The 23217-nt window shown below is 66.3% G+C and overlaps 1 protein-coding gene across 2 annotated transcripts in view; it reads right to left on the reverse strand.

Annotated features, from left to right (window-relative positions):
- Positions 1-214: 214 nt before the first annotated feature.
- TTYH3 (tweety family member 3) overlaps positions 215-23217 on the reverse strand; it is a 31438-nt gene continuing 8435 nt past the window's right edge. Inside the window, exons 2-15 of one of the 2 annotated variants that reach the window (XM_043559556.1) lie at positions 17371-17540; positions 17094-17205; positions 16735-16955; positions 16350-16445; positions 15158-15230; positions 14795-14870; positions 12633-12688; positions 11892-11984; positions 9744-9836; positions 8016-8152; positions 6106-6279; positions 5510-5585; positions 4762-4838; positions 215-3356 (exon numbers count right to left, since the gene is read on the reverse strand). In XM_043559556.1, the coding sequence (XP_043415491.1) occupies positions 3341-3356; positions 4762-4838; positions 5510-5585; positions 6106-6279; positions 8016-8152; positions 9744-9836; positions 11892-11984; positions 12633-12688; positions 14795-14870; positions 15158-15230; positions 16350-16445; positions 16735-16955; positions 17094-17205; positions 17371-17540 (1470 nt within the window). In that variant the 3' untranslated portion in view covers positions 215-3340. The remainder of the gene's footprint in view (positions 3357-4761; positions 4839-5509; positions 5586-6105; positions 6280-8015; positions 8153-9743; positions 9837-11891; positions 11985-12632; positions 12689-14794; positions 14871-15157; positions 15231-16349; positions 16446-16734; positions 16956-17093; positions 17206-17370; positions 17541-23217) is intronic. The other variant, XM_043559557.1, reaches the window with a different exon arrangement.

Consider the following 23217-nt stretch of genomic DNA (forward strand, 5'->3'; position numbering starts at 1 on the left):
CCCCCCGGGCTGCTCCAGTGCACGTCCAGACTGCAGGGTGAGGCTTTTAAGGTGTCAAGACCACTGTTCGTGCCCATCTCATGAAGCCCCACCTGGGTGGGCTCCCCGGCCAGGACTGGGCCTCCCCCACCCCCCGGGGGTCTTTTGGCTCCCAACATGTGACCACACTGTCCACAAATTCCGGCAGGAGCCCAATCAACTCAGGAAGAGAGGCTTGTTTTTTAAAATGTGTTTATTTTAAAACATGAAACCCAAGCTGAATAGAAACCACAGAAATTACATTGACGAGATTTTTAGTTATTTGCCAAGAAAAATAAAGCCCCCAAAGAAATAAAAATCAAACCCCAAACCCAGTTAAAAAAAAACCAAAACCAAAACCAAAAATAAAAATAAAAACACAGCGACAGCACATACAGCCTTGGCCCTATGGAGGTCGGAGGAAGATTCTGGAGGAAGATGCCGAATGGTTCAGGCCTCAGTTCCCCCTTCCCGCTCAGGGCACTAATCACACTGGGGAGAGGGTGCAGGGCCAGGAGAGGGGCCGGGAGGGTCGGAGTCTTAACAAAATCATATTGAATGACAGGTTATATGTAACAAAGTGGCACAGACGCAACCATCACAGCTAAATAGAACGTCCCTGCCCACCCCCTGCCTGCCCCGCAGCTGCGCCCCAGGGAGGCCCCCACCAGTCTGGGGCTGGGCAGGGGTCCTGGGTAGGGAGGGGATGGTACTTGGGCTGGAATTGCATAGTGAGATGGGGTGGGTGATGTGGCAGGGGACCCAGGGGCAGTGGATGCTGGCACGGGGAGTCCCATCAGCCAGGTGTCCCGGTCGGACCCTGCCTCCCACTTGCCCAGCCTGTCCGGGGCCTGGGAGCCAGCTGGACCCTGCTGGGGGGGGGGGGGGGGGAAGGGGCGCTTCAAGGCCCCGGGGGAACCCTCCCTCCCACCTGCTACCCACTTTGTCAAGGGCCTGTGGGAAGCGAGGCCCAGTGGTGCAGGGTTGGGAAGGGATGTGGAGAAGTCACTGGGATGGGGGTTAGGAAGGGGACCCTGAACACTTGGAACGAAAGGAAACCAATGGTAGGACTTGCTCCCCTCCAGAGACTGAGGCTTGGGTGTGAGCCCCTCGGAATCACTCTCCTTTTCCTTTCTCCAACCTCGGTGAGTAGAAGAACGTGAGGACGTCACAGATGGGGCAGGCACTCACGCACACGACGCACGGAGGGTACTCCCAGGACAGCCGCGGTCCACAGCCTGTCCGGGCAGCGCCCGCCTCTCATGCTATGTACATTCACATTGCGGGCGGCCTCCCAGGGCCGCGGTCAGCCGACTGTGCTTCTGAGCAGCGGTGGAGAGCGGCTGCACCCGGGCGGGGCTGCCGGGGCCTCCCCCCGACCCCGGGCCCGGAACGCTCTCGGCACCGGTGGAGCCCGGAGGAAAAGCTGGGCAGGTGTGCCGCGGGCGCCCAGAACAACGGCTGGGCCGGGCCCGGGGCACACAGTGCCCTGCGGTGAGGTTTGCCCATGCCCACGGGCTCAGACGCCAGGACCACCTGGGGCACCCCAGTGTTTGCCTGCTCACTTCCCTCCCTCCCCGGCTCAGCGGTTTGCCCCAGGGGCGGGGCAGATGTGGCCTGGCCTCCAGCCCACCTGCCCTTTTGGTCCCAGACACCAGCACAGAGAGAGGATCGTGGAGGAAGGGCAGGCGGCCTGTCCCCGGGCCTGTCCCGGGGCAGGGCATCGCCCCCGCTCTGGAAGGAAGAGCCCACATGTCTGTAAGCTGCTTGGCCAGCTGCCCACCTCCCACCGCAGGACCCTGGCCCGGGCCCTCACACGTGCCTGTCGGTGGTACTCTGCTGCCCCTGGCTTGACACACAGGCCAGAGCCTCTCCGTTTCAGGCTGGCTAGGCCAAGACTGGGACTGGCGGGGGACTTCCCATCCTGATTTGGGGGTGGCCCACCCTCCATGGCAGGAAACACAGCAAACATTGTACACTAAAGCCAAAGCACCTTAGGGAAGCCTTGTTCCCACTTCACAGGTAGGGAGACTGAGGCCGCAGGGACCTCGGTCCTACAGCCTAAGGGACATTCGTTCCCTAGGACACAGTCATCCTGGGGCAGCACCTGCCCAGGGACGGCTCTCGAGGCTCCTGGGCTGCCTGTCAGTCTACAGCCCTTTCCCCAGCAGCACCCCGAGAAGAAACGGTTACTCCAGCTTGACTCCCAGCCGGCCGGCTTAGGCCTCATCTCTGGCCCGGACTCAGGGTGACACTTGCCGGCTCTGGATCGGCCAGGGGTGCCCGCGGAGGCTGGGTGAGGTTAGTGGTTAGTCCCAAGAGGGGCAGCAGGGGCCGAGGGCACGCTCACAGCCAGCTCGGGTCCAGCCCCACGGCCCGGCACGGGACACCGCGCCTGTCCTAGACAGAGAGGGAACCGAGAAGGGAGGGCTGCCCGGCCCGCAGTCCGCCTGCCCTAGGGTGACAAAGGTGGTTAGTGCAAAAACGAACCAGACAAGCTGCCAAGTCTTGGGGTGGGGGAGGGGGTTTGGCACCAAGAAGGTGGCCAGCACTGAGTGTGCGGCCCCTGCCGTCCTCCCGCCGCTGTGGGGGGCTGGGCCCCGCGGGCAGGGTGGGCGCTGAGGGAGAGAGCAGTGCTGGGCCGGAGGCAGAGGAAGCGGAGCCTCCCGGAGGGGCCTGTGTTCAGGTGGAGAGAAAAGGAAGAGCCACGGAGGCGCCCCGGGGGCTCTCCGCACAGGAGCCCGGCGGGCGGGTGCGAGCCTAGGCCCCTCCGGGTGCCGGGCACAGCGGGGGGCGCCGCACAGCCTGTGGACAGAAGCCTCGGGAACACAGAGCTGCGGGAGGGGAGGGGCAGGCTGGGGTGCGAGCCGGAGAACGCGGGCGTCCACAGGGTCGGCGTGCTGCAGGGCAGGTGGCAGGGACACGGCGCCGGGGCCGGCCCAGGGAAGGGCTCTGCAAACGCAGGTCCTCAGAGGCGGACAGGCGTGGGGGGCCAGGGCCCCGCGTCGGTGGCATCGCTCGCAGGCGTCCAGGCGCGTGGCCCGAGGAGAGGGCGCGGGCCCAGAGTTCCTCATCTCCATGCCCCTGCGAGGAGGGGAGGGGAGGGGAGGGGAGGGGAGGGGGGCCGCAAAGGAGCCGGCAGCGGGCCTGGCGTGCGTGCGGAGGGTCCGGCGAGTGGTCGCGGGTGGAAGCGGCAGTGCTGGCATGGGGAGGGCGGGGCGATTGGCACGCGGGCAGGCGGGCGGGTGGCCGGCCGGGGCGGTCTAGTGGCCGCTGCCGCTGGAGTCGGGGCGAGGCTGGCTGGTGGCGAGGTATTTGGCTCTCATGCTGGAGGTGTACTGGAGGGAGACAAGGGGAAGAGGGGGTCAGCAGGGCAGCGGACGCAGCCACACGAGGGCCTTGGTGAGGTGAGCCAGGAGCAACCCGAGGTGGGACAGGAGGGCGGTGGCCCGGCTGACGGAGCCCCGGTGGAGGGGCTCGGGAGTGGCCGGCGGGCTCCACGAGCGGAGGCCAGCCCCCACGCCCCAGGCTCCCCTCCCGGGCACAGGAGCGCACTCAGTCGAGGTTGCCTTCCAGGGCTGGGCTGAGGGGACGCGTGGAGACTCCTGCCCCAGCGGGAGACCATCATGCAAGGGTGGAGTCAGGCTTTGAGAGCGGGTCAGGCCCTGGGAAGGAGGAGGCCCCACGGCCACTCTGCCCCATCGCCCCAGGAAAGGAGGCCCCGAAGGTCACATGGGCTGTGGGGCTGCGGACTCCTCCCAGCTCCTAGACGCAGGGACAGAGGTGCCTGGAGGGAGGGCACGGACGGTGTGTCTTGGCCGCCACTCGTCCAACCTGAAGCGTGTGTGTGTGCGCGCGCGCGCACGCGTGCGCAGGGGTCGCTCACGATGAGCACACACACAGGAGGCGTGTGCTGCGGCCAGGCGGGGTGCAAAGGGCCACAAGCCCAAGGGGACGCGGACGAAGGCCAGGCCAAGTGCCAAGGGTTGCCGGGGTCAGGGAGCCTGCGCAGGCTGACCCCACAGCCCTGCGCTGACCCCTCCCGAGTCCCCAGATGGGGAGGGACGATGCTCCCTGGTCCCTAGAGCCCTCCTGGCACTCCAGGTGGGGAAGAAGGCGAGAGTGCCGGGCGGCCGGCCAGGACACAGCATCAGGGGGAGGAGCAGTGGGCACCAGGGAGCCGTGTCGTCCCCCGGGCAAGCGGCAGGGGAGGGGGACGGCACCCCAGAGCCCTGAAGGAGCCCAAGCAGGCCCGCACAGACGTGTGGGCACGGCCGGGGACAGCTTGCACGCTTGCCTGCATGCGCCTGTGTGCACCTCTGAACATGCACGGTGGCACCCCAAGGGCACCCCGGGGTGCCACCTCACCCGTGTTCTGCCTCCCTGAGCCCAGGCGCCAGGCGCAGGCACACCCAGGGGCCTGGTAGATGGTCTCCTTGCTGGGAGGTGACAAGAGGGGCCGGGGCCATCTGCAGCTGGGCCGGGGGCAGGGAGGGGGCTCACTGCCCCTGAGGTGAGGGGTCACGGGCCGGAGGCCGGCACGAGTCTCTGGTTGGGCTGGGGGCTCACGAGCTCACAGGCTTGTAAGGACCCGGAGCTGGCCCGGCAGCTGCTGAGCTGGGGCGCGTCACGTGGGCCCAGGGCCCGCGCTGGTGAGGGGGTAGCAGTGAGCCGACAGCATGAGGCGGAGAGAGGCGCAGTGGGCAGGCGGTGCAGGGCAGGGCACCTGGGGCGGGTCAGTACCTGTCACTCTGAGGGCACGGCCACCACAGCGTTCGGGCACTATCCATGGGCTTAAACTGCCAGCCTGCCAGATAGCACTAGGAGGGCCCGGGGCGGGAGGGGTGCAGGAGAGAGAGAGAGAGAGGGCGGCCTCAACGCCGGGGTGTAGGCCCCGCCCGCAGCAGGCTGTGGGGGGCCAGAGCACGGTGTCGATGACGAGGGCTACCTGGCCCGCGAGCCCACACGGCCCTGGTCCGGGTCGAGGGCGCCCCGGCGGCTGCAGGGCAGGACGGGGCCACCGCACACGCGCCCACCTCTGAAGGCGGGTGGCCTTCAGCCTCTCTGGCCCTGTCCTCTGCAGCCCACCTCGTCCAGCAAGGCCACCGGGGCCCGTCAGTCTGCAACTTCCTTCTCTTGGGTGCCAAACCACCCTGTCCCCTCTTTTCTGTCTCAGCGAGGCCAGAGGGGACAGCGGCTGGAAGTGCCAGAGGCTGAGTCCCGGGCCGAGCTCAGGGAGTCAACGGAGGAAGTGAAAGGAAGTGGGCCCGCGTGAGAAAGGAGAAGCCAGGGCCCCTGAGGGTCGAGCTGGCCCGCCAGGCGGCTGGGGCACAGGGTACCTTCAAGGCCAGCTCGTGGGCCCACCCGGCCCCGCCTCCTCCGGCCCCAGCACTGGAGGCTCCTCGCCACCCCGCCGGGCCCGCACTGCCCGCGAGAGCGACATGACCGCCAAGGCAGCCGCGCAGCACCCCCGCCCCGGCCTGAGACTTACTGAGGGCGGCGGGGACTCGCGTCCGATGAGGGGCGTGTTCTCACAGCGGGGGTTCTGGAAGTTGGCATTCTGGCTCCTGCGGTCGTGAGGGGAGAGGGGCTGTGAGCGGCCGCCGGCCGAGCAGAGACCCTTCTGAAGCCAGGCAGACTCTGTGCCCACCTACCTGTGCCCGGCCCTCTCCAGCCCTGTGCGTTCTCGTCGCCACCCTGGATGCGGCCCCCAGCAAGGGCCTGAGGCGCCCGTGACCCTGGCACAGTAACCCAGGGCTCGACCCAAGGCTGCCTCGGCGCAGCCAGAGCCCACCCGGATGCCCGCCCACCACGCGGCCGGCCCCGGGCTGTCGGCCAGGGCATCCCCACACCCTTCGCACACACCCTCCAGCTAACCGAGTAGCCTCATCGTGGCCGCGAGCCTGGTTTGCCTGGGCGACCCCACCCAGAGCCCGGGCAGCGCCCAGGGAGGCCCCTTCTGACTGCCCGACCGGCCCCTGCTCTGGCCCTCCCAGGTTCTCCCGCAGCGGGGCACACGGAGCTCCGCACGGCCTGCGCCCCCGTCCCCGCCTACCCACCCCCCTTCCGGCTCCCGGCCCAACTCACATGTACTCGGTGACCGGGGCGTTGCTGACGGTGTGGGCCGCAGCTGGGATGCTGGTCTCGCTGCCGTAGCTGCTCCCGCAGCTGTACAGGCTGGGCATGTGCACGCGGTAGAGGCTGTCGTGTGCCTGCCTGGGCCCCGGGGCCGCCTCCTCCTCCCCGTCTTCGTCGGGGCCTCTGCAGGGAAGGACACCCGGCGCGGGTTCAGACCCGGACCCGAGGCGGCCAGCCGCCAGGCCCGTGTGGGGTCGGCTCGGATGCAGACACACCTCGTTCCGACCCCGGCTTGGTCAGGTATGGACTACGGGACCGTGGGCAGGTCACCCTGGCTTCATCCTCTGAGACGGGGGCGCCGAGGGCCCCGTGCCTCAGCCTGTACACCCGGATGCGGTCTGCCTATGAGCACGAGGGGCCACGGTCCCTCCCGCGGGGCAGAGAGTGGGGTGCCCGGAAGTGGGGGTGGCCTCTCTTGGCCCTGCAGGTCTCTGCCTGCATCTCTGGGTGGCCTGAGCCCATGGGGACTGTGCGTCCCCGGGAGGCCTGAGCCCAGCCCTCTTGCTCTGCTGCACGTTTCCTACCCACTGTGCCCGGGGAGCTGCAGGGCGAGGCGGGGCGAGGTGGGGCGAGGTGAGGCAAGGCGGGCGGCCGGGGCCAGGGCTCTGGCGCACCCGCAGGCCCCGCGCGTCCGGTACGCTCCCAGACCGGACCCGAGGCGGGGCTGCCTGGTGGTGTTGGCCTAGGTCAGCCAGGCCTGCGCTCCTGTCCCGCCTCCTGACCGCCAGCTGGGTGACCGCGAGCGTACAGCGTCCTCTCTGAGCCCCTTGCGGCGAGAGGAGCAGGACAGTGGTAGCAGCTGGCGAATGTGTCCATTCCCAGCCGTGCCCGGGGCTAAGCCCTTACACGCAGTGGTTCATCTAGTGCCTACCCGACCCCGAGAGGCGGGCTCTTTACAACCCGCGTTTACAGTTAGGGCGCCGAGGCCCAGAGTGCTCAAGTGACTTGCCCGGGGTCATCCTATAAGCAAAGGCAGAACCGGGATCTGGATCCAGGGAACGTGATTCCAGGTCTGTCCTCTCAGCCACTTCCCTACGGCTGCCATCGTTATTACCGCCGCCACCACCACCACCATCACCATCATCGCCACCCCCGTTGTCCCCGTCATCACCATCGTCACCACCACCACCACCACCATCATCATCACTAACACCACTACTGGCAGGATCACCACAGCAAACAACAGAGGGAAGAGATCTGAGCTAAGCTGCCTGTCCTCTGAGCCAGGCCACCAAGAAGCAGCCACGGCCCAAATGAGCGGGAAGGGAGGCGGGGACTCTGGGCGATGAAGTGTGGGGCCCAGGCAAGGCGATGGGCCCGGTTCCTCTGGAGACCACTCAACCTAGTACTGATCAGGGAGACTAAGGCAGGGGCTCCCGGGCACCCCACTTCAAAGACAAGAGCGTCACGGCCCCGTGGGTAGTAGCGGCCATCCCGGTCACCCGGCTAAACGGGCCACGGAGGCCGTGGCCACCTGGGGCCTTCCCTTGTGGAAGCTCCGAGTCCCCACGGCCAACCAGCTGCTCTTTCCACACACAAGCCCTGCACATCTACGCCCCGGGGCGGGGAGACGGACAAGACACCCCGAGGCCAGCCGGTCAGAGGCGGGGAAGGGTGTGGGACACGGAGCCAGCACCGGCAGCAAGGACGCCCCGGCTCTCCCCGCCTGCTCTGGACTCGCACGTCACCTGGGCCGGGAGCTCCTCTCTACTCGCAGAGCGCTGCGGAGGCTTGCAGAGTGTCCGGAGCAGAGGGGGCGTTTGCTCCTGTCTCCGGGCGCCAGAACACGGGTGTCCAGAGGCGCGTCCCTAAAACACCCGGCACGCGGGATGGCCTGAGGCCAGCTCTGAGCCCCTCACCTTTTCTGCTGCCAGGTGTGTGGCACACTGCAGACAACGGAGCTGAACATGAGGGCTGTGACGAAGGAGAAGAGGGCCAGGTAGATGAGGCCCTCGACGCCGTCATAGCAGAAGCCCGTCAGGGCCTGCACGTAGTCCTGAGGCCACACGGACCGGGAGGGAGACAGGGAGGGCGGGCTGAGACGGGACGCGCCAGAGCCTCGGCCCGGCACGCGGCAGCCCGGACCGCCCTGGACTTCACCACCCTCCGGTCAGCTCCCGTTCTCCTGAGGCCCCACACCCCCGGCTGCTCCCATTTGTTCCCCTGACCCTCAAGCTACTACCCGCTGTTCCCGCTGCCCTTCCAGGTGCTCCCTCCTGCCCCCAGCTGCTCCCTCCTGCCCCCCAGCTGCTCCCTCCTGCCCCATAACCCCAGCTGCTCCCTCCTGCCCCCTGCTGCTCCCTCCTGCTCCATAACCCCAGCTGCTCCCTTCTGCACCCAGCTGCTCCCTCCTGCTCCATAACCCCAGCTGCTCCCTCCTGCCCCCCACTGCTCCCTCCTGCTCCATAACCCCAGCTGCTCCCTCCTGCCCCCCGCTGCTCCCTCCTGCCCCCAGCTGCTGCTTCCTGCTCCATAACCCCAGCTGCTCCCTCCTGCCCCCCGCTGCTCCCTCCTGCCCCCAGCTGCTGCTTCCTGCTCCATAACCCCAGCTGCTCCCTCCTGCCCCCCAGCTGCTCCCTCCTGCCCCCCAGCTGCTCCCTCCTGCCCCCAGCTGCTCCCTCCTGCCCTCCACTGCTCCCTCCTGCCCCCCGCTGCTCCCTCCTGCTCCATAACCCCAGCTGCTCCCTTCTGTCCCCCAGCTGCTCCCTCCTGCCCCCCGCTGCTCCCTCCTGCCCCCCGCTGCTCCCTCCTGCCCCCAGCTGCTGCTTCCTGCTCCATAACCCCAGCTGCTCCCTCCTGCCCCCAGCTGCTCCCTCCTGCCCCCAGCTGCTGCTTCCTGCTCCATAACCCCAGCTGCTCCCTCCTGCCCCCAGCTGCTCCCTTCTGCCCCCAGCTGCTCCCTTCTGCCCCCCAGCTGCTCCCTTCTGCCCCCAGCTGCTCCCTCCTGCCCCCAGCTGCTCCCTCCTGCCCCCAGCTGCTGCTTCCTGCTCCATAACCCCAGCTGCTCCCTCCTGCCCCTAGCTGCTCCCTCCTGCTCCATAACCCCAGCTGCTCCCTTCTGCCCCCAGCTGCTCCCTTCTGCCCCCCAGCTGCTCCCTCCTGCCCCCAGCTGCTCCCTTCTGCCCCCCAGCTGCTCCCTCCTGCCCCCCAGCTGCTCCCTCCTGCCCCTAGCTGCTCCCTGCTGCCCCCCACTGCTCCCTCCTGCACCCAGCTGCTCCCTCCTGCTCCATAACCCCAGCTGCTCCCTCCTGCCCCCCGCTGCTCCCTCCTGCCCCCCAGCTGCTCCCTCCTGCCCCCCAGCTGCTCCCTTCTGCCCCCCAGCTGCTCCCTCCTGCCCCCCGCTGCTCCCTCCTGCCCCCCAGCTGCTCCCTCCTGCCCCCCAGCTGCTCCCTTCTGCCCCCCAGCTGCTCCCTTCTGCCCCCCAGCTGCTCCCTCCTGCCCCTAGCTGCTCCCTGCTGCCCCCCACTGCTCCCTCCTGCCCCCAGCTGCTCCTTCCTGCTCCATATCCCCAGCTGCTCCCTCCTATCCCCCATCCCCCCCCCCTCGTTGTGGCCCCTGGGGGGCCTCCCCCCCAGGCCGGCCCTCACCAGGTGCAGGCTGCGACAGTCCACCAGGGCGGTGAGGTGCTGCAGATTCACCTCTGTGCCGTTCAGCACCTCCTGGACACGGAGCAGGGGGTCCTGGGGGGACACGCGCCACACAAGGTCAGCACCAGTCAGGAGGACAGGCCCCTGGGAGCCCCCATGTATCTGTCCACCCACACCCGTGGTCTTGGAACAGGCGTTGAGGACCCCGGGCTTCTAGAAACGATGACCCCAGAGTCTGTGCCCTGGCCTCAGGGGGACTGTTGAGGATTCGAGTGGAGCGGAAAAGTAGGAGCCACCGATGCCTGTCAAGACAGGAGAGGCGGCAAATGCCCACGTGTCTTCTGACGGGGGTCTGGTTCTTTTGCAAATCTCAGTTTACAGAAGGGCGAAAGGGAAAGCGTTCATGGCATTTTAAATGACAAAACGCCATCCGAACCCTCTGTACAGAACGAGCCGGATCCTGTAGCATGTGTGTGCATGTCTGTGCGTGCACACGTGTGTCTGTGTGTACGTGGGCACCTCCAGCCACATCTTCTCCGTGGAGAGATGACCTCACAGACACATTTCAGGGTCGACAGCAACTCCTCTAGATCGACCACTGGACCTGGCACTGCCTTTTTATTTTTTCATGTTTATTTATTTTTGAGCCAGAGCCAGAGCGCGAGCAGGGGAGGGGCAGAGAGAGGGACATAGAATCTGAAACAGGCTCCGGGCTCCCAGCTGTCAGCACAGAGCCCGACGCGGGGCTTGAACTCACAACCTGCGAGATCATGACCTGAGCCGAAGTCAGACGCTCAACCGACTGAGCCACCCCGGGTCCCCCCAGCACTGCCTTTTATAACACATATGCGAGGAACGCTCTGTGAGTCAGAAATGGATTTCAGGATGACAAAACTCACTATTTATTAGGGGCTGAATTACGTCCCCGCTCCCCAAATTCACGTTGCATATGCGTTACTAACCCTCAATACCTCAAAATGCGTATTTGGAGACGGAGCCTTTAAGGAGGTAGTTAGGGTAAGCAGAGGTCACGAGGGTGGGCCCCAATCCACTAGGACTGACGTCTTTGTAAGAGGTCGGGGCACAGACACGCGCAGAGGGACGCGGGCGTGAGGACACGAGAACGTGGTGTCGATACGCCATGGAGAGAGGCCTCAGGAGGTCGCAGCCCTGCCCGTGCCCTGGCCCGTGCCCCTGACCTCCAGCCTCCAGAAGTGTCGGGAAATCCATCTCTGCTGTCTGAGCCCCCGGCGTGCGGTCTGTTCTGGCGGCCCCGGCACAAGGACGTACCTACCTATCCGCTCGATTGCAAAACGCCCAGGGGACGCCCCGGCCATACCAGAAATAGGAAGTAACTGTAACACGCATGCGCTCTTTTAACTTAAATTTCGTGAGTTTACTACAGAAGATCCAGCTGGTCACACAAAAAAGGCTGAGAGCCGAGCCGTGCCCACTCTGCAGTGGTGTGCACGGGCCGGGCAGGGATCCCATGTGCTGACCGGCACCTACGGGGAGCCTGGGATTTGCCAGGAGCATGGTAGCAAAGGTGTGGGGTGAAGTGCTCAGGTCCCGGAACATCAGCCCTCCAATTCCCGGAACACCCCTACGGGCTCGGGGGCGGGCCTTCCTTTGTTCCCCCATCTGTCCCTATTTTCCTTATTATTCCTTATTTCTTTTAATTCAAACAGCATGCATTACTTTAAATATAAAAAACAGAGGGGTGCCTGGGGGGCTCAGTCGGTCGAGCGTCCGACTTCGGCTCAGGTCATGATCTCACAGCTCGTGGGTTGCAGCCCCGTGTCGGGCTCTGTGCTGACGGCTCGGAGCCTGGAGCCTGCCTCGGGTTCTGTGACTCCCTCTCTCTCTCTGCCCCTCCCCCGCTCGCGCGCTCGCTCTCTCTCTCTCTCAAAATAAACGTCGAGAAATACGTATACACGTACGTACGTTAAAAAGAAGAAACAGACCTGTTTTTAAAAGCCTCCCACAATTGTCCAGGGAGATGAAGGGTGGACACAGGGGAGAAGGGAGGGCACCACCGGGAAGAGTGTGGAAGAGGCAGGGACCTCCACAGGAGCCCGGCAGGGGGCACTGCCCCTCGCAGCATCTAGCCCTCTAGCTCGCCAGCTGGCCCGCCGCCCACCCACTCACCTTGGTGGCCGGGTACTCCCGGGGGATGGTCTTCAGCAGCTCGGCCACGACGCCCTGCATCTCCACCAGCGCCTTGTGGCTGCCAGACAGCTTCTGCTCCACAGAGAGGCAGCTGACGGGCAGGGGCAGGGGCAGCCCGTCTCTCCCACCCCAGGGCCACCCCCCCCCCCAACGGGTCTGCCAGTCCCGCTGCCCCGGGCCTGCGCCAGCGCGTGGGCACTCTGCTCTGTGGGCCCGCGGGACACCCCTCCCTGGCTCCCCGCAAGCCTGCCCACGTATGCAGAGATGAGACAGATCACCAAAAACATGGTGTCTCTGAAACAGGTGGTTTTCAGGACCCCAGAGGGCCATGCAGTCACGTGGAGTGACAGGCAGGGGGCCGAAGGGTTTCCCTCCAAACTCCACCCTGATGACACCTGTCCCGTCATTCCAGAGTGGGCACGGGACCCCTCCCGCAGGGCGACGCTTGGCTTCGCTCTGCAGGGCCACCCAGGGGAACCCAAGAAATGAAAGGAATCCCAGGTATTTCGGGGCGGTAGGCCGTCCACCCCAAAAGGCTTGCACCGAGGGCATCAGGGCGCTGACCCCAGGGGCAGTTAGTGATGTCAGTGTGGCCTTCATCCGGCTGCTCCTCGGGTCCCAGGGTCCAATCACGTCTGAGAGGGGTTGGGGGCCGTGGGGGTCAGGGCCCGTGTGGCCCCCTCCCGCCCGCACCGGGGCAGGAGCACCCCCGGCACTCACCTGCTGGAAGGGGTTGGAGGCACGGGGCGAGCAGGCCAAGTAGTACTCCAAGATCTCTGCAGAGAGAGGTCGGGGTGGCCGAGTGAGGCCGTCCGTCTGCGTGTACCTTGTGTGCCTACATGTGTGCGTCCGTGCGTGCGTGTGTCTGCAAGTGGTGCCTGTGTGCATTCGAGCACACGTGAGAGGGGATGTGGCCTCCAGAGAGCCCGGGGCCAGCGCCCAGACCCTCCGCCCTGGGCAGCGTCCCTGCAGCACGCACAGCGGTCTCTTGGGTGCAGCCCTTGTCCCTCCCCTCCCTCTGGAGCAGCAGACAGGGCACCGGAGGTAGGCAAGGGGTCAGAAGACGCCCGGGGATGCATCTGCTCGGGGGTCACTTGGGCAGAATAATAGTTCTTGGGTCAGAGCATCGCCCCAAAGAGGAGGTGACACAGCCCATACATTGCAGCCTGGAGCACCCAGGACTCGGGGGGCCTGCCTGTCTCATCGCCCTTAAAACAGGTGTCCGTCCAGCGTCCGATGTCCAAAGGTGGGGATTCACTTACGGTTCGGATTCAAAAAACCCTAGAACACCCGAGCCTGCCTGCAGCTGAGGGAGGAGCCCTGGACTCTGCCTGCGCCCGCGCCCCGCACAACGCTCTCTGGCCCCTCAGGACCCTTCCCTGAAGCAGTGGACACTGGCTTTGGAGTTCCAGGTGCCTCCCTTCTGGGGTCCCTCCGGGGCCCAGTGCAAGATGGGGAGGGACCAGGAGCAAGGGCTTAAGTGCAGGGCTGGCCGCAGTCTGGGGCAGCTTCCCACGGGGCTCCTGCACTTGACTCCTCGGGCCTGGGCTGTCACCAAGCTTAAGTGAAAACCCACTTCACGTGGGCCACCTGGCTCTGCCTGGCCCGTGAGGGGCGGACTGTGGCTCGCAGGCAGCAGCCTGTACTCATGTGAGGCCGGGGGCTGCTCGCACTTGCCAATGGCCCCAGAGCCCTGAGCAGCGAGGACCCGAAAGGCTGATGGCACCAGGGCCAGGGACAGCGGTGGTAACGGCTGTCACCAGTCCTGCCAGCTCTGAGCTGGGCACATCCACCTTCCCCCACTGTGGGGGCTCCTCTGGCTTAGATGGAAACGGTTCCTTCAACCAAAGAAGCTAAAAACCTGACCACAGGCTCCTCTCCGTGGCTTTCTCGGGCAAAGAGGAGAAGACAGTCCCGTGAGGGCCAGTGCTTTAAGGCCACGCAGAACTCCTATCCCTGGGGGGACGGTCCCTCGACTCTCCTCTCAAGGAGCACGCGGTATTCACAGCAAAGGCAAACAATGAGCTTAGCACCGTCCAGCTCTGGCCGCGCCCGAGCCCAGTCCCACCTGCACCTGCCTCCTGGGATGGTCAACACGCACCCAGCCCCACACACGCTCTCTGCCCCCAGCTCAGTCCACGGCTCCTGTGAGGACAGCCGCTCAGACAGAGAACAGGGCCTCAGTTCCTCCCTCCCTACATCCTGCTTCTTCAGAAGCCCCATCACGCTCCCTCACGGCATGTCCCCATTCACCTCTCGCCCTGCTGGCTCAAGGCACCTGCCCCCTGCCTGGAGAACTTCAGCAACCTCCCTGCCTTCCTGCTTGACCTCCGTGTTGCTCCCACAGCCCAAAGAAACTTTGAAAAAGAAACTGAATCATGGGCCATGTCTTTTCCAGGCTTCCCACTTCCAACGGACCCCCTGGAATTAAGCCCAAGTTCCTTTCCTCGACCTGTCCCTGCTGGCCTCCCCATCCTCTCCTCTCACAGTGGATCTATTTTCTGCCTTACAAACACATTGGGTTTGTCTCTGCCCCAGTGCCTTTGCACAAGACACACAGCCTTCCCTGGCTCAATTTAAATGCTACCTCTTTGGTAGGCCACGCTGTCTGCTCTGAAGTAGCCTGTCGTCACTTGCTGCTCCCTTGTCACCCACCTCCACCGTCACCCCTCCCCTGTCATCTGGCCTCACACAGCACCTGTCCTCATTCTCAGAGCCCCCCACCCCCCACCACTCACAGGTGTTCCTGTTCACTCACTAGCTTCCTGACGTGCGTGGGTCCTGCCTCCCCTAGACCAAGGGCCCACGAGAGAGAGGATGCCTTGTCCTCGCTCAGTTGGGTCTCCCCAGCCTGGCCGCTGGGGTGCCGGCTTCAGACTCACCCCCACTCAGCACGGAGTGTTCCTCCACCATCCTGGTCACGTAGGTGTCGGGGTCCACACAGAAGTCGCTGGAGCCCTGGGACGGGTGCAGGCAAGGCAGATGGGGTGACCAGGCTAAGCCCCCACAGCCTTCAGCTCTCAGGGATAGAGCCTGACTCCCAGGTTCACTTTTAGCTCCAGAGATAAAATGGGGATGTGGGGACGCACTGACTTGCTGTGTGCCCATGGGAAGGTCCCCACTCCTCGCGGAACCTCGATACCCCAGGGTAGGGCGGGAAGGGAGAGGAGTATGACTTTCCCCAGCCCCCCCGCCTCATGCCGAGGCCCAGCACACAGGGATCACGCTTCCCCTCTGCCACTCACCACGGACACGGCCAGCTCCAAGCCCAGGGCGCCCCAGCTGATGACCAGGGCCAGGACCCCCAGCAGGCAGACCCTTGGAGCAAAGAACGCCAATCAGCGACCCCCAGGCTGGGGTGGCTGCAGGCCAGAGGGCCGGGTCCCCAGGGAACATCTGGGGGGGTCTGCCCTCACGGGGGCTGTGGCTCCTCCGTGGTCTGGCCTTAGCCAGAGCCACCTGAAGGCTGGGCACAGATGCGTCTCCCTCCCATCTGGGGCGGGCTGGGGTGGGGCTCAGGGGAGGGCCAGGAAGGAAGGTCTCCCTGCTTCCCCCCCGGCCAGCAGGTCTCAGCCCTCACCCTGCTCTCCACAGCGTGGCCGGAGGGGCCCGTTAGCCTGGGCCAGACCCATGGGGCTCACACCTGCCTCGCCCAAGGCCCGGCCTCACCTGCCTCCCCGGTCCCTGCGGTCCATGCACTCAGGCCTCCCTGCTGCCGCTCACGCCCCTCGCGGCAGGCCCACGTGCTGGTGGTCAGACGTCCAGTCCCCTCCCTGCCGGGGCTCCTTGCGGAGCACACGCGCCGCAGACTGGCCTGCCCCCCTGCACGTCCCCCCACCCCCACCTGCTCTCCTCTCCTCCACAGCAGCGCCCCCCCCCCCCGACACAAGGTGCTACAGGGGCCCGCCTGTTCACTGGTCTCTCCCCGTGCCCGGCCCGGGGAGGGCGCAGGACACGGCTGTTCAACTGTTCAGTGAGGAAGCGACAGCTGCTACCCGCAGACAGCTAGCACTGTCGCGTCTTTCGGGGGACGAGACAGTTATCAGTGCCAAAAAGCCACCGGCCCAAGGTGGCCAGGTGAGTGGGCGGCACAGCAGGGCGACGAGCCCAGACTGCCTCCAGGCCGGGGACGTGGCCAGCTTGACTTTCTGGTGTCCCCATGACTTGGTGACCCGGACAGGTCTTCAGGTGTCTGGGTTACGATACGCAGGCTCAGTGGGGAGGGAGCCCAGCAGGAACCAAGGACGGACGGGGCAGATGTGCCCGCCACAGGGGCACGGGTCAAGGGCCCCAGGAGAACTGCCGGAGCGGGCTTCCGTGGTGGGAAACCCGTGGCCAGACCCACAGATGGGGGTGGGGAGGGAAGGGCCGCCTCAGGGGAGAAGGTGCTGCGGGCGCCTCACCCCTGCCCTCCGCCCCTCCACCCCACAGACTCACCCGACCAGAATGCCCTTGGAGCTGCGGATGAGGCCGACCAGCGCCAGCAGGCAGATGGCCACGTCGAGCAGCAGTAAGCCCAAGTAGCCCAGCCACCTGTGGGCACACGGTGGGTGTGGGTGTGCGTGGGGCGCAGGGACGGGGGCATTGCTCGGGGAGGCATGGCAGAGCTGAGGGAACGGCCTGGGGCCCAGAGGGGCATCCGCGGGCAGCTCCGGGATATGGGGCTGGCATCAGTTCTGGTAAAAGAAGTCCCGGGGAACACGGCGGTCCCACCCATAACAACTGTGACACCGGGCTCTGAAGGCCACAAGCCCGTGGAGGGTGACTAGCACCCAGGCAGTAGGGGCCAGGTGGGGCGGACAGAAAAGAGGGCCAGCCGCACCTGTACCAGTCGTAGAGATCCACCTGCTCGGCCAGCACCTCCAGGGACACAGCCGGGTTCCTCCAGAAGGGGATGGCCGCGGTGTGGCCCAGCAGCGTCTCGAGAAGGCCCTGCAACCTCTGGACTGCGCGCAGGGGCTCTGGGCGCGCGGCCAGCTGCCGCTCCAGGCTCTGCAGGCTGGGCTCTGCCGTGCGGTTCAACGCGGCCGCGGTGTCCCACACCTGCGCCGGGCCGGGGGCCGGTGAGCCCGGGCGCAGACCCACTCCCGGCACGCTCCGCGCACACGCCCACCCCTCGGGCACGCACGCAGACGCGGGGCGCAGGCACAGAGCCCCCCTCCCCATCGGACGGCCACTCACGCGGTCCTGGACCCCTGCCACCGTGCGGTTGGCGTGGCGGAGCGAGTAGGTGGCCCGATGGATGCCGTCGCTGGTCTCCCCGTTGCCGTAGAACCCCACGGCGATGCCGGCGCTGGGACGGGGCGGGGCTCTTGAGGGCGCGGCCGGGCCCCTCGCTGGCCCGCCCCGGCCCCGCCCCTCCCGGTCAGGCCCCGCCTCCATCGGGCCGCCCCTCCCTGCCGCGCCCCCCCGCCCCGCCCCCCGCCCCGCCCCCCGCCAGGCCCCTCCCCGCACTCACCTGCAGACCAGCGTGGCGATGATGACGCACCAGGCGGTGCAGCAGCAGTCGGCGTCCAGGTGCTCCTCGCTCTTGCGCCGCCGGCAGCACAGCCAGAAAGAGTAGAAGAGCAGGAAGAGGAGGTCCAGGGCGAGGCAGGCCAGCGCGGCGGCCCCCAGCAGCAGCAGCGCCTGTGGGAGGCCGGGAGGCGGCGCTGGAGGTGCGGACGCCGGCACCGGGCTCCCACCGGACCGTCCTCCAGCTCGGGGGACAGAGGCTCCCAACACTCGAATGACTCCCGTCCTTAGCCCCGTCCCGGACCCAAGCCACATTCGGAGAAGCCAGACGGGCACGGCCATGGGGTCCTCCCAGGCCCTGTGCCCCTCCCTGCGGGGGCCCCTCACCTCCTGGGCCCCAGGGCCCCAGGCAGGACATAGGACAGGTCCAAACAGGGGTCCCTGACCAAGCCCAGTAAGGAGGTGCTGGGTGGGCAGGGGCCCCCGGGGAAGGGCCAGCACAGCTGCTGATGGCCAAGTCGCCGAGGAAGGCCCCTCATCTCCCAGAGCCTCGGTCTTCTCTTTCGTAAAAGGGGGCAGTGCTCTCCCCAGAAGAGGCTGGCGGAGGGTCTCGGTGAGGGCCCGCAAGAGACTGAGTTGGACCTGGCCACCTTTGCAAGCCCCTGGGGCCGGGGCAGCCCGAGGGGCCCAGAATTATCCAGCCACGTCCCAGGAGTCACCAGGGGAGGAGGAAGTGCCCCCTCGCGGGCCCTCTCCTGGCACCAAGGTCAGCATCCCCCGTGGGAAGCAGGGACACATGCCGTCGGCCCAGCGCTGCCTCCCCTGGGTGCCACACTCGCCGTTCTACCTGGCCCAGCGCCCCCTTCCCCATTTTACTGGTAAAGAAACCGGCTTCAGAGAAGATACGGAGGAAGGACCGGTGTCATGGCACCTCTGGGGCCTCAGCACACGTCCCTTGTTGGGGTGGGAGACGTGGCCTGTTAGCGCTGTAGGCCGGGCCTGACCACGTGCACCTCATGGGGGGGGCGGGGGACCAAGTAAGTCCCACACAGAAGGTTCACCACCACACACCGGCTCTCAGTCCACACTGGAAGTGCCGTAGAGACGAAACGCCCTCCCTCCCCAGGCCTGAACACTGGGGTGCTGCTGGGGGAGGATGCCCACCTGCCCCCTTCAGGGCCCCCTTGGGAAGCGAGGCTGAGCCGCAGACGCCCTGGCGCCCAGCGGCTGTCTCCCTGCCCTCGCAGGAGCCCGCTGGCCCGGGAGGTCTCCCACCAGGCTCACCATCCCTGGCCACCCCCACACCTGGGGGGGGCCCCTCCTGCCTGACCAGGGAGGCACCGAGCAGCCACACTTCAGAGCAACACCGGGGCCCAGGGAGCCAGGAGCTGTTTGGAGGCTGGGCCTCGGGCCTCCCCCTCGAGGCACAGGAGGGAGGCACCATCCAGGGGCAGACCGGGGTGACGCCATGAAGCTGGAGTCACAGGCCACGGCCTTGCCCTGCCGGGGCGCAACGGGCGTTGGGGGCTGGCACCCTCCGGTGCTCCTCCAGGCTGAGGGTGCCTACCATCTCTGCCCTGGCAGGACGGCCCGTTGGGTCCCAACCGCTCCTGCTCACAAGCTGCGGGTGGGAGGGAAGCAGGCCCCCGTGGGGCCGGTACCAGGGCCACCTCGTCAGCCGCGCCCAAGTCACAGAGGGTGTTCCCAAGACCCGGGCCGCAGCCAGGGGCCTCCGGGCAGGAATCGGGGCATGTCACAGGCCGGGGGGGCCATCACGGAGGGGGGTCTCACCTTAAGGGTCCTGGAAGCCGGCACCGCCCTTGCCCTGCCCCACCCCGCCCTGCGTGTCAATACACATCACAGTGCTTGCAACAGCACTCTCTTCCGGGCTCCCAGGGTCTGCCCTCACAGGCACAGGCCGGACATTGGCCGGGGTGCCACAGGCCCTACCCATCCCCTCCTCACAGGCAAAGGGCAGAACACAGCACCACCCCTGGGACCTCTGTGCTTCCATAACAAAGGCCACCCTCCAGCCCCTGTCACCGGTCCTACCTGCAGGCTCCTCCCCCAAACCCTCAGAGGCCCACCACACCCCCACCTGGAAGCCTTCACCCAGAATGAGCCCCTGCCCATCCCCATCCTGTGCAGATGGTCCCCCTGGAGGCCACCCTCTGCTCTGACTGACCTCCCTTGGCCTTGGCTGGAGTAGCCCCACCCCTCCCACAGTGCCACCTCCTCTCCTGCCGGATTCCCCCCTCCCCCAATTGGACACAATCCAGGAAAGTCCAGGACACGGATGGCTCGGTGCTGGTGTTTAAATACATGCATCAACACACATCCTCTTGAGGAACCCCTGCCCCGAGGCGGGGCAGTGGGGACCAGGGCAGGCAGAACCCAAACAGGCCCCCAGCTGGGGCCCTGAGCCCACCCAGCCTGGCCAAGGGGACATCACGACTCATCAAAGTGCTCACAGGCCCAGATCGCTGCGTCATTGGTGCCGGGACCACCCGCTCCTGTTTGCCAGATGAGAAACCCAAGGTAAGATCCGCACTGCTGGCCAATGGGGGGGGGGGGCCCTAGGGCCTGGGGGGAGCCTGGGGGCGGGGGGAGCCATGCCAGGGCCCCGGGGTGCCTGGAGCTGCTGGACCCCAGCTGGGCCATGGAGACCAGAAAGGGCCAGACAGGTGGGAGCACCCGGGCCGCCTCCCTGGCGGGGGCCGTCCTTGTCCGGAAGGTCAGGGAAGAGCACCATGGGCAGAGGCCACCACAGGCTGAGTCTGGAAGGTGCTGTGCCCCTGTGGGCGGGAGTCACGCTGTACCTTTCTTGGGTGTCCTCCTACGGCTTTGATTTGGTTTGTTTTGTTTGTTGTTGTGTGTCATTTTCGGGTTTTTTCTTTTTTTTTTTTAAACCACCAAGTTGTACCAACTTTGTAATTAAAACAGAACCAGAATCCTGTTAGTAGCTCCTTTCAGCTGAGCGTGGGAGGCCCCTGGTCTGAGCCCGGCTCTGCCACCACGTAAGAGGCCCCGTGAGGTCTCCGGTCAGGCCCTGCTGCTCTCCGCACCCCATTTCTGCCTTTGTGCAGTGTGTGAGCCTTCCCCAACCTCCCTGTGGGAGCGGGGTCCCCGGCAGCCGTGCCAGACCCCTCTCAGTTGATGACTGGGTCACATGGGCCCCGGGAGGCCGAGAACCTGGACCGAGGTGCGAGGGAGGCGTGTTCTGCCCTTCCCCCACAGCCACCCCGAAACCGCTGCCCAAGCGGGACAGCCCAGGGAGCCAAAGCAGCAAGGTTCAAATGCTGCCCAGCCTGGCTCAGAGATGTGACCTTGAGTCAGGGACCGCACCCCCATGCCTCAGTTTCCCCACCTATAGAGTGCAGATGGGTGCGTCACTGTCCTGACCGGGTGACTGAGGATTACACAAGCGAATCCCTGTAAATGCTCAGAAGAGCATCCCCGTGGGGGTCCCCCAAGAAAGGTGAGGGTCCCCAGGGGTTGCTACCCCCAGGGCCCGCTCTGTCACCACACAGCCTGGTGGGCTGGGGGCAAGAGAGTGGGCACCTTGGCTGCTGGGGGGGGGGGCGGCAGTGGTCCAGGGCTGCTCACGCACAAGGTGAGCACGTGCCCCTACGCGCACACGCACAAGCATGTCCTCGCGCGCACACACGCCTACACCCGTATATTCACACACATGCTCGCCCACGTGCACATGAAGGTGTCACCCTGTGATCACAGCAGCCTGTGGCTGGAAGCTCCCAGTGGCCGTGGGCATGGGAGGGCATCCCAAGCACCTGGCTGCTGGAGCAGACGGGGAAGCAGGGAAGGCAGCCGGCCAGCCAGGGGCAGCCTCGCACACAGGTAGGGCCGCCTGCCTGGGGGCGGAGGACGCTCCCGTCCCATCCCTGCCTCTCGCAGGGCAGGGGCTAGGGGAGGACCACTCACTGCCCCAGGAACCCCAGGGCCAGGCTTGATGGTGATCGTGTGTCCTGGGTACCAAAGGGGTGAGTTACTTTCCAGAAGCTTCTCTGGAGGCAATGGCAGACAGAAGCACAGGTGCCCACCTCACCCCTGTAACCCTACATGCTGGGGGCCAGGCATCCAAGGTCCACCTCATCCCCTCCTGGTCTGTCTGCCCGGCTCCAGGAAGCCTTCTTCCTATGAGGAAGGGACTCTATTTCTACCATCTCTGTGCTGGGTCTGTCTGCCCACACCTCCCCCAGGAAGCTCATCGATTTAGCTGGGGCAGTGCCCCCTCTGGCACTGAGGCCTGGCACACAGTGGGCGTGCAGAAACATGGCCCCCCGGCTCCCCACCCCAAGGTCCGAGAAGCTGGGGAGCTCTCTCTCTCTGGCATGACATCAGGCTGTGGGGCCTGTACCACAGCAGCTTCCCACAGCCCCCATGGAAGGTGCCAGCACCCTCCCGGTTCACACAGGAGGGCACTGGAGCTGGGCGGGGCGCAGCCCATCACGGTGAACTTGCAGAGCCCGTCGCCATCTGGGTGCATGAGCCAGGCCTGGGGGTGCCTGGCATGCCCTCTGCCCCCGCCTCCCGATGCCAGATTCCAGGGGACAGCCCCGCCTCCCCCCCCCCCCCCCCCCGGGCCCGCGGCTGCGTGGGCTGCTGTCCCCTTCACCGCCACGGGGTCCATTCTCCATTCAGAAAGAGAATGGGAAATGCCTGATCAGCATCTGGGCTCCGACCAAATGGAATTTTCCGTCTGTGATGGAAGTGATGTCAGCACTCGGTCAGGCGAGGCGAGATGCTTGGGCCCGTGTCCTGACCGCTGGCCACAGTGCTGGCTGCCAGCCACCTGAGGCGCTAAGAACGCACCGGGCTCCGTGCGGGCGCCCGCAGTGAGGCCTCGGCGGGGCCCACACCCCGCTCCTGGCCCCACGGCTCACCTCATCTCTCGGCCCCGGACCACCCCCTCCTTCTCAAGGCCCCTGCAGCCCTGGCCTGTGCCCACACACTCTCTTCCATGCCTCATGGTCCCCCAAAGCCCTCATCCGCTCTGGAAATACCTAATGAGCCAGAGCTTGGAGTCTAAAGCCTTTCCCTGTCCCCGTTCAGGCCCCGGCCCAGGCAGGAGGCCTGCTGAGGGACCCAGGACCCAAGCCGTCCTCCACGTGAGCCCAAGCTCCCTGCACAGGGCGGGGCGGGGGCGGGGGTCCCTGGCTCAGCCCCAGGCTTGCAGGCAGTCAGAGTACAGGGGGCCCCAAGCCAGCCCCGTAAGGGGAGGGCCCACAGCGTGCCACGAAGCCTTATGGAAGAGCTTTGCAGCAGGAGGCTTGGCCCCGTCCAGAGACAGAGACCACAGTGTGAGGGCTCGAGGCTCCAGCGTCCCACCAGGGCCAGTCAGCGCATGGGCACCCCACCCGTGCGCGACGCCGGGCTCAGCTTCAGCATAGGCTACGCTGATGTGCCCGAGGCCACCGGGCCAGGGTGGCCACACGGGACCCTGGGACGGCCCATCCGTGCACCCGCTGCACCCAGGAGCACACCGCACGTGCAGCACAGGTCAGAACCCCCGACGGACCGTCTCCTCGGAGACGCGGCCCCACAGGGGGGCCTCCGTGCCCTCAGCAACTGCCCCTGAGCGCCGCCCACACGCTCAACCCCTCTGTGGGCCACCACAGCCTTCAGCCAGGCTGGGGAGCCCCTGCCCTGCTGGAGTCCCTCACGGGGGCTCCGAAGCTGCCCACCCCAACCCCCGCCCTAAAGGCCACAGCGGCACACCCCCCGGGCCAGCCTCCTGGCAGAAGTCACGGACACCCAGGCCCCGGTGCTCACGGGCGAGGAGGACGTGGGGCCAGACGTCCAGGGCTGACGCTATTCTCGGGGCATCGGG

Source organism: Prionailurus bengalensis, chromosome E3 (genome assembly GCF_016509475.1).
Source record: "Prionailurus bengalensis isolate Pbe53 chromosome E3, Fcat_Pben_1.1_paternal_pri, whole genome shotgun sequence".
NCBI classification, from domain to species: Eukaryota; Metazoa; Chordata; class Mammalia; order Carnivora; family Felidae; genus Prionailurus; species Prionailurus bengalensis.